Below are 12,862 nucleotides of genomic sequence, written 5' to 3'. Positions count from 1 at the left end.
TACACACTTTTATCCACTTCGCATCATAATGAAAACGTAATACATTTTATATCATCCATTATTCAAGGTCGTAACCTACACAGTTTTCTCACTGCTTACGCAGTTCGCGGACGACCGATTGGTCGTTGGTTCGTAAAAAATCTGCAGCGATGGCCTCGAAAGTCCGAGACTCGCGAGTCGCTAGCGCATTTAGGCGAATTTTCGCGAGTGGATATGGTCCAAGTTTTTAACTTACTGCCAACCTCCGTTCCGTTACAACAAAACGAAATTCCCTCCGAGCGACGGTGTGCTTATAACATTTGGTTTTCATGCTGGCAGCAATGACCACATCCATTGAACTACATTTTGCAATTAGGAACTATAAATTCTAGCCCGGTTTAAAAACAACGTATGTGCCATTAGTTTCCCTATGCACATGAGTGTTTTTACAGAAGAGCCAGAATCTATAGTTCCAAATTGCAAAATGTAGTCCCATTATGCTCGACCCACCTCCCGAGAATGAATGCAAACGTTGGCCAAAAAAACTGACTCTAAGTTAAATCCGCACGATTTAACTTTCAAAAGACCGAATTCTGTCGACAAGAAACGACGGTTTAAGTCAAGATTACATCTTGAGAACAAATAATTTCAGTGCATATTGGTGACGAATGACGAGAAAATATAAAAGAAGAAATAGATACAAATTTTTTAGAGCAGCCCAAGACAATGATAACAGTGGAAAAACAAGGGTGAAAAAACGAGAAACAAGACTAAAAATACACAATTAATGAAACTTGAGACGTTTCGACTCAAAACTGAGTCATTTTCAGTCGGAAACAATAAAAATTTAAAAGAAAAAACGAAAAAAAACCTGAGCCCTGGTGGCGGCCGGGATCTGAGAGAAAGAGAAAATTGATAACAAACAAGGCACATCGATGCCAGCACCGATGACCGAAAATGATCGATATCGATGTGCCTTGTTTGTTATCAATTTTTTCTTTCTCTCAGATCCCGGCCACCACCATGTAGGGCTCAGGTTTTTTATCGTTTTTTCTTTTAAATTTTTATTGTTTCCGACTGAAAATGACTCAGTTTTGAGTCGAAACGTCTCGGGTTTCATTAATGGACCACTAGACAAGGTACGAATTTCACCATTCTGATACATGTTTCTTAACCAAAATTTCACGTAGACCACGATATGCATAACAAAAATTACCGAAATTAACTCCTTACGAAGATATTTAATGATTCTTGATGCGCGAATTGAAACCACCCGCTCATGAAAACTCAATGCTCTACGTTATTCACATCGCGCGCTAAACGTTATCTTGACAGTCTCTGCGCGATGTAAACATCTGGCAACCTCAATCTTGACGCTTTGGCTCAGCTATAGCAAATTGCCTATAGTTCGATCAACACATGGTGGGAAATGAATATTGCTCGATTAAGAAACTTGCTGAGACCGTTGTCGTGCGCGATTTGACTCACGTAGAGCTTTGAGTTTCTTGTGAGCGGGCAGTTCAAATTCCTCGTAACCAATGTGAAATGAAAAGGTTAATATCTTCGTTAGGAGTTGGTTTCAGTAATTTTCGTTGCGCGAATCGTGTTCTACGTGAAATTTTGGTTGAGAAGCATGTATCGGAATGCTTAAATTCGTACCTTGTCTGTTGGTCCATTGTGTATTTTTAGCCTTGTTTACCGTTTTTTCATCCTTGTTTTTCCACTGAAGAAGAGATATTGATGGGTACTGACCGGCTCCAAGCATGACGCTGGGGTTGCTGGTGTTGGTGCAGGAGGTGATGGCCGCGATGACGACGGACCCGTGACGGAGGGTGTACTCCTTCCCCTCGTAGACGAACGGCGCCGTCACGTCCAACTTGTCCGCTGCCAGCCCGTACCCCTTGAATCCCACCTGCAACAATGCCGTGCGAAAACCGTTAATCATTCCATCGAGGTTGAGCTTTGCCATAAGGAAGAGAGCCGTAACCCTCAAATTTTCGAAATCGAGTTTCCTTCGAAATTCGTCTTATCTCTTTAAGGTGATTCGATGGACGCCATATTTTGTGTCAGGACGGCATGCGATATATCGCATCAATTGGTTCCATTTCTTCAGCTACTCGTCATTTTTCTCCAATTATGAGATCGCAATTCTGTTGTCATGAGACTAAAGCACTCACTTACCAATTTCAACAAAGAAATTCAACGTAATAAAGGCGTGGTTTTTTTAGAGAGAAAACATCGCATTCGATACTGATATCGAAACTGCACTCGAATACTATATTTTCTCTCTAAAAAAACCACGCCTTTATTACGTTGAATTTCTTTGTTAAAATTAGTAAGTGAGTGCTTTAGTCTCCTGACAACAGAATTGCGATCTCAAAATTGGAGAAAAATGACGAGTAGCTGAAAAAATGGAACCAATTGATGCGATTTATCGCATGCCGTTCTGACACAGAATATGGCGTCCATCGAATCACCTTAAGGTGGAATCACTGCAACAGCTATAAAACAGCACAATTCGTCTTCTTAAAGTTGTGTAAAAAAAAAAAGAACACATGAGAAAGCCTTAAGTGTGCAAAAATTGATTGTGTTTCCGACAAAACAGCCGTTAGGAGCATTACTCCCACGGATGGTAAGTTAAATTTCACGTTTAGAAATTTCATAAGGCTCGAATAAATTTTACAATAGTTGTTCTTTAATTTTTTTCCGAATTATTGATTAAACCTTTGGAGGTCTGAAAGCGTTTCAGATGGTCTTTCTGTTGATGCTGCGGTGTTATGCTACTCTACTGAAGGTACCAGATACAAAGAGGGGGCAAAAAGGGGAGTTTAGAGAGAAAAACCCCAACCTAACCCCTAAACTAAACGAAAACATTTGCAACGCGCGAATGTTTTAGGCTTGGGGTAAACATTTTCAAAATCTAGAATCACTGTTTTTAGGCGTTTCTTAGCTTCCTGATTTCCTGAATCGATCCCCAAAAGTTTCAATAAATTTCATGGAATTTCGTGAAATTTCACTCGGATAAATTTCATGAAATTTTCCATCTCTGATTACTCCACCAGAGAGCCAATGAGAGCAGTACCTGAGTACCCTGATAAAAATATTTGTGTTCTTGTGTTACTTTTGGTCATTATAGGAAGTGTAAAAACGCAAATCAACCTAAATTTTGTGTTGATTTTGGTACAGTTTGCGGTGTGTTTAGGGCAGAAAAAATGGAGTGCAGAAAACAGCAACAACAACAACAACAACAATCTTTAGAATCCGAGCTGCATGCGGTAATCCTATATAATACCAATCAGTAATGACATCAAAAAGCTGATTTTTCGCGCGAATGCGAGCGAAAAATACAACTTAAGGTGATTCGATGGATGCCATATTTTGTGGCAGAACGGCATGCGATATATCGCATCAATTGGCTCCATTTTTTCAGCTACTCGTCATTTTCCTCCAATTTTGAGATCGCGATTCTGTTTTTAGGAGGCTAAAGCACTCACCAATTTTGACGAAGAAATACAACGTAATAAAGGCGTGGTTTTTTTAGAGAGAAAATATCGCAGTCGAGTGCAGTTTCGATATCAGTATCGAATGCGATGTTTTCTCTCTGAAAAAACCACGCCTTTGTTACGTTGAATATCTTTGTTAAAATTAGTAAGTGAGTGCTTTAGTCTCCTGACAACAGAATTTCGACCTCAAATTTGGAGAAAAATGACGAGTAGCTGAAAAAATGGAACCAATTGATGCGATATATCGCATGCCGTTCTGACACAAAATATGGCGTCCATCGAATCACCTTAATAGTGGAAGTTTTGCAACTTCGGAGAGGAGTTATGTTCCTTTGCCAGCGGGTCGATTGTTGAATCGTTTATCGAATGAATTCGATCGATAACTCCCTATCTTCACAATGCTTTATATCGATCAAGGTCATTCGATATCGATTCAACAATCGAGGAGCTGCGGGTCGATTGTTGAATCGTTTATCGAATGAATTCGATCGATAACTCCCTATCTTCACAATGCTTTATATCGATCAAGGTCATTCGATATCGATTCAACAATCGAGGAGCTGGGAACCGACAAAAGGAGGGAAACGTTTTCTGACGAATGCGTTTACTAGAAATTGGGACGTAAGAGCAAAGTGTAATGAGGTAAATGGGATAGAACGAAGTCCCAAATTATGTGCAAAGCTGGGAACCTATAACGTTAATCGCGATCGCCACAAATCGAGCGGCAGATCACTGATCAGTGTCGTTTTCTTTCCATTTAGGACGGAGGATACTTACTGCACGAGGTTTTAGATTATTGCCACTGATTGCGGTATGTTTCTCCTGTAACAAGTTGCCAGATTGCCTGAAAAATCGTCGCTCCTTTGACGTAATCGATTTCCGCGTAAGCCCCAGAGAGCATGGATTTATGCGTGAAACATGGCTCATGTGGAAAATAAAATACGTTCTTACGCCGGAAGAACGACGCTCTGAGTGAGGTTGCGTTTTTTTTTTGCAAAATTGAGGCATTTTTTGGTAAAAAGGCTTATGAGACATGCAATGCTGCTAAGATTGTGCAACGTAGTTCTCTAACTAGAGAACTTTATTGTAAGTAACTTTTCCGACAGTTCTGCAATGAATTTTTCCCTGAATTCCCGCCGAGTTTTTTTTAATATTGTAAGGAAGTAAGTCGACTGTGAATGAATTTCATGCGCCGCAAACGCTATGAAAAATTGCACAATCAACAGCATCGCAGGCCTTATACGCTCTTTTACTGAAAAAGTCCTCTATTATACACACTACTGATAGTTGGATCGCATTTTGCAAAAAAGAACCAGCGCGATCACAGTGTTTTCAAAATAGTGCAACTTCTCTTCTTTTAAAAAGACTTTAAATATGTACAGTATTACAGTTTTATATAAAATCATTTTCCTTTAGAATTTATATTTTTTTGGTAGGAAGCCAAAGCTGTTCGTTATTCTGGGAGATTTTCTTAGATAAATATGAAGAAGAAACATGTTTACAACACTATGGTCCACTGTGTGGTTCCTTTTTGCTAAATGCGATCCAGTTCGTTGACTCGCAAAAACCTATCGCTGGTTACACCTCCAGAGAAACGAACTCGTTTCACTAAATTATCACGAAACAGTGCTAACGCGCACGGTTTCGGAAATGTCGTCACGACCTCGCATTTCCGAAATCCCGACGAAAACCACCCAAGCTCAAGAGCAACAAAGGACAAGTTGTGTCACTCGGGCTGAACGGTAAAATCCACCGGGGCACATTAAGCATACATACGCAAGCTATTACCGATGAGTTTCAACCAAACTAAACGGACCGGTGTGCGTTATGGCGTGAGCTATGTTATGAATGTATTCTTACAGGTCTCAGGGCTCGTGTCTTAATTCACATAGTTCCGTTTGGCAGGATTACGTCCATTAGTTCTCGAGTCCGGTTGAGCAGTGTCATGATCAGGATGGGTGATTAACTAATTATTAAAAGCAAACAATGGATGATGGACGTAATTTCTTCACTTGGCCCATCATTCATCGGGATTGCTGCCTTCGATGACGCATCCACTCGTTGGATTCCCGTCGGCTGAGGCTTGGAGTTCCTCGATGTGACTCAGGGAAAGTAATAAATGATGCTTCGAATCCCGGGAAGTCTATTCCGTGCGAACGAGATATTCTCGTTCTGCGGGCTGGTTTTGAAATTGATAGACAAAGCGATGGACAAAAGAGACATAAGGAGTGTGGAGCGATCCTATTGGTTGAATGGAGATGTTGCATGTGTGAGGGATTTGCGATTTGACCATTGATTCTTATGTAAAAGTTCGCGAGAAACACGATGATGCCACTGGTTTTCTTTGAAATCATCTCTCAAGCTCAAAAAAAGCTCTCAAAAAGAGACCAAAATGGAGGGGATATCCCACCCTACCCTGATAGTCCACCTCTACATCAAAACAAACTCTCCATGCAAAGATAGGGAGCAAATACATTAGCAGGGTTGCCGTGTTTCAGTTTGGGAGTCCCAAAATGAAAGTGGCAGCCCTGCTAATGTATTTGCTCCCTATCTTTGCATGGAGAGATTTGTTTTGATGTAGAGGTGGACTCATAGGGTAGGGTGGGATATCCCCTCCATTTTGGTCTCGACTTGAGAGCTTTTTTTGAGCTTAGGAGTTGATTTCAGAGAAAACCAGTGGCACCATCGTGTTTCTCGCGAACTTTTATAAGAGAATCATCTGTAAAATCGCAAATCTCTCACACATGCAACATCTCCATTGAATTGGAGAGGAGGTTTGGAAATCAACCCTCAATCTCAAAAAAAAAGCTCTCAAGTTGAGGCCAAATGAGCCCTGTCAATGTATTTGCTCCCTATCTTTGCATAGAGAATTTGTTTTGATGTAGAGGTGGACTCATAGGGTAGGGTGGGATATCCCCTCCATTTTGGTCTCGACTTGAGAGCTTTTTTTGAGCTTAGGAGTTGATTTCAGAGAAAACCAGTGGCACCATCGTGTTTCTCGCGAACTTTTGTAAGAGAATCAACTGAAAAAATCGCAAATTTCTCACACATGCAACATCTCCATTGAATTGGAGAGGAGGTTTGGAAATTTCTGCGACTTGATCACGTGGGAGTTTTTCACGAATAAACCTGAACCAAACGGTTCCCCTTAAAAGTTTACCTCCAAGGACTCAGGCTCCTTACCCCGTGGATTGATCATTTTTTTTTTTTTTTTTTTTTTTTTTTTTTGCCCCCCAGATTAAAATGTTTTAGGTCTTTCAAGTATACTGCCGTGCTAATGAAGAACGTCGTATGAACCAGTGGCGTGGCGTGAATTGCGATATATCGATTGTTATGCCATTTAAACCTATGGAATAGGATCGATAAATAGGGTGTTCGCAGCGAACACCTTAATAATCGATTCTTTACCATAGGTTTAAATGGCACAACAATCGATATATCGCAATTCACGCCACGCCACTGGTATGAACAGTCGGGGGTTGCCGAATTTCCCGGATAAAACATGTATTCTTGTGGAAAATTGTGCGTGCTTTTTCTGAAACTTTCAAATATTTTAGATCAAATTGCAAAGAAATTCCCCCAAAAAAATTTGAAGAAAAACGTTCACACCTTTCACAGTAAATTCGTTATTTAGAAAAGCAAATCTGGCAACGTCTAAAGGCTTATACGGCGTTCTTCCAAAGCACGGCAATATCAACGTACGGCTTTTCTGAGATCCCTTCTCAAATGGCCCGACAAAATTGTAAAATCCAGTCTTATCGATGCTACAAACTATCAATTTTTAATTTCAAGCGGGGATACAGGGAATAGATAGAAAGAAAATGACCGTTGGTGATCTTCTGGACTCGTGCTGCTCACAAAAGATCGAAGCGGACGAGAATGGTATCAAAGGTCGAGTATTTGTTACGGAGCGATACACCAAAACAAGGAACGCGGGATAAAACCTGGCCTGAGAACTGGGAACCGGTCAAGGAGAGTTTCAAAGTTCAAATTGAGAAACGCGCGCGAGAAATGGCGCAACTACATCCTGCGATATAGGAAAATACGCTTGTTTGAAAAAATGTTTTGTTTTTTTCTTACGCTGGAAAAAAAAGTAGCCTGGATCTAGAGTCCATACTCTTGAAAACAATGACAAGAAAAGATACGCTCGATTCAATCTGATTTTTGCTTGAATCAAAAGGAAATCCGCTTAAACCAAGAGACTTGGTTCTCGATTTAAGCAAAAATCCGATTGAATCAAGAGTATTTTTTCTTGTCGATGTTTTTAAGAGTCTGGACTCTAGATCCAAGCACCTATTTTTTCCAGTGTAACAACGAGCATGAACCACTGAAAATAAAAAAAGGGTTTTTTTAGCACTTTTTAAAGACCCTCCCCAGAAATCAAGTATACTTTCAAGGCCTTGAAAAAAAATTTAAGAATAAACTCAGGCAGGACGAATCATATGAGAGATCGAAAAAGACCACATCGTCATGCGTTTCGTAAGATATAGAGCCTCGAAGAGTTAAAATTCTCAAGTTGAGGAAATACAGCTGTGGACCCGCAAACGGCTTTTATCGATGCCCCTCCTTAATGGAGACGTTGCATGTTTGAGAGATTTGCGATTTTACAGATGATTCTTATGTAAAAATTCGCGAGAAACACGATGGTGCCACTTGTTTTCTCTGAAATCATCTCCCAAGCTCAAAAAAAGCTCTCAAGTTGAGGTCAAAATGGAGGAGATATCCCACGCTATCCTGAGAGTCTACCTCTACATCAAGACAAACTCTCCATGAAAAGATAGAGAGCAAATGCATTGACAGGGTTGCCGTGTTTTCAATTTTAGAGTCCCCAAATAAAGTGGCAGCCCTGTCAATGTATGTGCTCCCTGTCTTTGCATAGAAAGTTGGTCTGGATGTAGAGGTGGACTCTCAGGATAGCGTGGGATATCCCCTCCATTTTGGCCTCAACTTGAGAGCTTTTTTTGAGCTTGGGAGTTGATTTCAGAGAAAACCAGTGGCACCATCGTGTTTCTCGCGAACTTTTACGTAAGAATCAACAGTCAAATCGCAAACCCCTCACACATGCAACATCTCCATTTTAGTGCAGCTCAGTTTTCTTTTAACAAATAAAACAGAGAAATTTGACAACGTCTGATGCAGTTATGCCAATTCCGCTTAAATCCGTCCAATTCCTGTAAATTGCTAACAATCTTTCCGAATAAACCTGTCTGCTTATTTATTTAATTTATTTATTTTTATCTCGTTCAAGCACGGAGCAAGGCCGAACCGACTGCACCTATTCCAACGGCGCCGCACAGTGGATTGAGTCAAGAGATCGGGCATGATTTTCCACTAAAACTGCACATTTTATGTTTAGTTCGCCATATTTCAAATTTTAAGGGATGCTTCTAGAAGAAAATTGTACGAGGAAACCAATGGTACCACTTATAGAACCTCAAAGTTTCGTACACGGTAAAAAGTTAAATTGCTGATTTAACAATTCAATTGCTAAAAAAAAATGACTGCAATGTTTCAATGTAGATTTTGCGACAATAAAAACCTACTTTAACCACCCACGTGATTGAATTAGCTTACAATAGTGGTTGAAGAGGCATTTTTTTGTTGTAAAATCAACGTTGCAACATTGCAGTCACTTTTTCTGGCAATAAAATTGATAAATCAGCGATTTAATTTTTTCCGTGTATGAACGGAGTTAGGCGCACAGGAGAAAAAAAACACATTGGATCTAGAGTCCAGACTCTTAAAAACATCGGCAAGAAAAAATACTCTTGATTCGATCAGATTTAGGCTTAAATCAAGAAGCAAGCCTCTTAATTTGAGCGGATTTCCTTTTGATTCAAGCAAAAATCTGATTGAATCAAGAGTATTTTTTCTTGTCAATGTTTTCAAGAGTCTGGACTCTAGGTCCAATGTGTTTTTTTTTTCCAGTGTATATGAAGTGAATGAAATGCACAGGAAATATGCAGCAAGCAAATCTTGAACACATAGTTTCTTTTGACGTAATTACGATAATTTCCACGTAGTGGAAGATCTCGGAAGAAAACATGAAAAAAAGGTGTTGAATGTATCAACTCTGATTTTGAGAATTGCTCACTTTTCTATACTCGCGTTCAAGTCTCCACGGATATGCGGGAATTTGCAAAACGACGGTAAAACTTCCTAAACCACTTATCTCGTTTGTGGTGTTTTGAAATCTCCGCTCCTGAATTACAGTTTTACATGAGATCATGTCTCCATCATTCACTGGAAAAAAAAAAACACATTGGATCTAGAGTCAAGACGCTTGAAAACATTGACAAGAAAAAATACTCTTGATTCAATCGGATTTTTGCTTGAATCAAAAGGATAATTAAGAGGAAATTAAGAGGCTTGGTTCTTGATTTAAGCTAGATTCTGATTGAATCAAGAGTCCTTTTTCTTGTCGATGTGTTTAAGAGTCTAGATCCAATGTGTTTTTTTTTTTCCAGGGCGCTTTTAAAGTTTCCAAATTTTGTCCGACCTCCTCCATTGACTCGATCCGTTGTGCGCCGATTCAAACACGTTGAAAGTACACTCGGTGAAAGGTGCAGCGATAAACCTATACGAATCTGCGTGTGAATCATGATTCGGCGGTACCTCACGGTGTGATTCATTCGATGGAGAGTGCATGGCTAAAAAGATTTCCAGACGCTGAGGGAAATCCGATGAGAAAACAAACAAACATAACACATCGTAAGTCGGTCTCCTCTGTGGCTGGCGCCAGTGGAGGATGCGAGGATGACGCACACATTTGGACTACGTTTCGCGATTAGGAGCTAAAAATTTTAGCTCAGCCGTAAAAACACTTATGTGCATAGGGCAACTAACAGTACATACGCTGTTTCTAAACTAACAATAAGTCAAATATTGTAGTTCCTATTAGAATCCCCTTATACTGAGAGTCAAGACATTGTGAATCCATTTCTGATTGGTTCCCGTATTTTAGGCCTTCACAGTGTCACAATCGGGAATAAAGATTACATTTTCACCAATTGCAAAGATTATGAACTGGAATGGACCAGGGAATTACGGGTTCGGCAAGGAACTAACGGAATGAGAGAAGGAACGGAGAAAGGAATTTGAGAATGGGCCGATCAAAGATTACAAAAAAGTACAATTTCTGTAATCTTTATTCCCGCTTGTGACTCCACGAGGGGGGGTGTTGTCTTGACTCTCGGTATAAAGGGACTCTAGTTCCTATTATTTTCCAAAACACGTAAGCGCCAATCTTCACTGGAAAAAAAAACCACATTGGATCTAGAGTCCAGACTCTTAAAAACATGGACAAGAAAAAGTACTCTTGATTCAATCAGAATCTAGCTTGAATCAAGAACCAAGCCTCTTAATTTAAGCGGGTTTCGTTTTGATTTGAGGAAAAATCCGATTGAATCAAGAGTATTTTTTATTGCCAATGTTTTCAAGAGTCTGGACTCTAGATCCAATTTTTTAAATTACATTTTTTTTTCATGATTACGGTTTTTCTTGAAAAGGATCGGCAAGAATCGTGTTTTTTTGCCTTTGACGGTATACGTCCAACGGACGCCAGCAAGTTAGAACTCGTTGCAAATCATCCTTCACAAATCCTGGAAATCCTCATATTCAGTGCCTTTGTTCGATCGGATTCCCGTAGACGCAATAAATGAGATCATTACTACAATCCTGCCGCTCTCCTAATTCGATGGGAAGACGTAATTGGCACAGGACATGAGTATTTCAACGGAGTATTAACCACGACGCCGAATTCGTCGATTTTCTCTCTCCGAAAACGCGTTAATCTGACAATATTCCCGCACAAATCGGCCACGCCGCTTTGAATATCCCACCGAAAAATCAGGCCGGGTATGTAGGTAAATTAAGCAGCCAACATTTGAGGTAATTAGCGAGAGGTGCGCCGGGTTTACCTCCAATATTGCCCATTTTAAAGAAATTATCTGCATAATTGACTCATATAACTGTTAACGCATGTATTCTTGTTCAGGGTGTCTACTAAAACAGGCTGGCCAAAAATCAGTACTTTTAGTAGTCCAGTATATTCCCAAGAAATTCAGTACTTTCTCAACAGGAAAATGCATTACTTTTTCAGTATCTCTATTTTGACGAAATTCGAAAGTTTTCAAAAATTTGAGTTTCTCTCTCAAATTGCGACAAAAATTACAGAAAAAATAACAAAATTCCGGACCATCTCGCGGAATTTCCGCACTTTTTCAGTACTTCCGGACCGCTCCTGAAAAATCAGGACTATTTCCGGACTTTCCGGGAATTTCGGACTGGTAGACACCCTGTGTTCATCGATCTCTGTAGAATTGAACTTGACAAAATTAATTTTAAAGCGTTGGCTCAATCAAGTAAATGAAGAAAACTGGGAGGATATGAAACATTTGGATTATACACAATGAAATAAGGAATCGTTATGCAGGGCAGCACAAATGTAAGTCAAACGGCAGAGATTTAGGTATCGACTCTTCAGACCGAAATAAAACTATTTTGTTTTATGACATTATTTCGTTCATCAGCCACCGTATGGAAAGATATTGCCATAGTTATCAACAAAACAAACAAAAAAAATACGGAAAATGTAGACCGGATACTGTACGTATCTGTAAACAGTGAAACTCAATGTAGTTCATTTGGTACCTCTAATTCGATTTGTCGGATTTTTGGGCTTCTAATTCCCGCAGAATAATATGGACCCAGCACTATGCTACCGCCCTTTCATCGAAAAAAGAACATGGAAGGAGCCAAAAGGTATTTTGTGAGCGCTACATTCATTTCTGGTGACAAAAAAAAGTGTTGCGTTTATTATGACCCTCCTTGAAAAAATATTCCCTGTAATCATATGGCTCAAACGAGAAAATGTAGAATAAAACAGTCATGCACATTTTGCTCTAGAGAATCGACCCCTGCAGTTTTCACCATTTGATTTGGGGCACCCTGTATTTTTGCTGGTCCTAAGAGGTAACTGAGGCACCTGGGAGCATTTTTGCAAGATGGTGCTGAAAATTCTAATTTTCCATCTCAAGGTTGCTCTAAAACCAGTCTACTCATTCTGCTTATTTTTCTTAAAATCAGAAAACTTTAATCCAAATTCAATTCAAAATCCAAATCTCAATCATTTTAATCGACAAAATCAGTCAATGGATAATTTTCAACAAAATCCTTATTTTAACCCTTATTTGGGCGGTCAAAGTAGGTATTCAAATGGAAATACTAATTCAAATCCGCACCCAAATTTCTATTCGAATTTTAGAGGTCAAAGCCAGTTAACAGCATTTATGCACTTTCTTCCATTCAAGCTCATGTAAAATATCAAAGTTTTATCGCACGATCCTTGAAGCCTTGCTTGTGAGTTAATAAACAGTTGT

The 12,862-nt window shown here is 39.6% G+C and overlaps 1 protein-coding gene across 1 annotated transcript in view; it reads right to left on the bottom strand.

Moving 5' to 3' along the window:
• Positions 1–12,862, bottom strand: part of LOC109030362 (cytoplasmic aconitate hydratase) — a 72,313-nt gene that overhangs the window by 22,891 nt on the left and 36,560 nt on the right. The window contains exon 10 of the mRNA XM_019041294.2: positions 1,732–1,891. Coding sequence (XP_018896839.2) covers positions 1,732–1,891 — 160 coding nt within the window. The remainder of the gene's footprint in view (positions 1–1,731; positions 1,892–12,862) is intronic.

Source organism: Bemisia tabaci, chromosome 9, assembly GCF_918797505.1.
Source record: "Bemisia tabaci chromosome 9, PGI_BMITA_v3".
In the NCBI taxonomy this organism is placed as follows: Eukaryota; Metazoa; Arthropoda; class Insecta; order Hemiptera; family Aleyrodidae; genus Bemisia; species Bemisia tabaci.
Note: the sequence above shows the minus strand (reverse complement) of the source record. Positions and strands in the feature narration are given on the sequence as shown.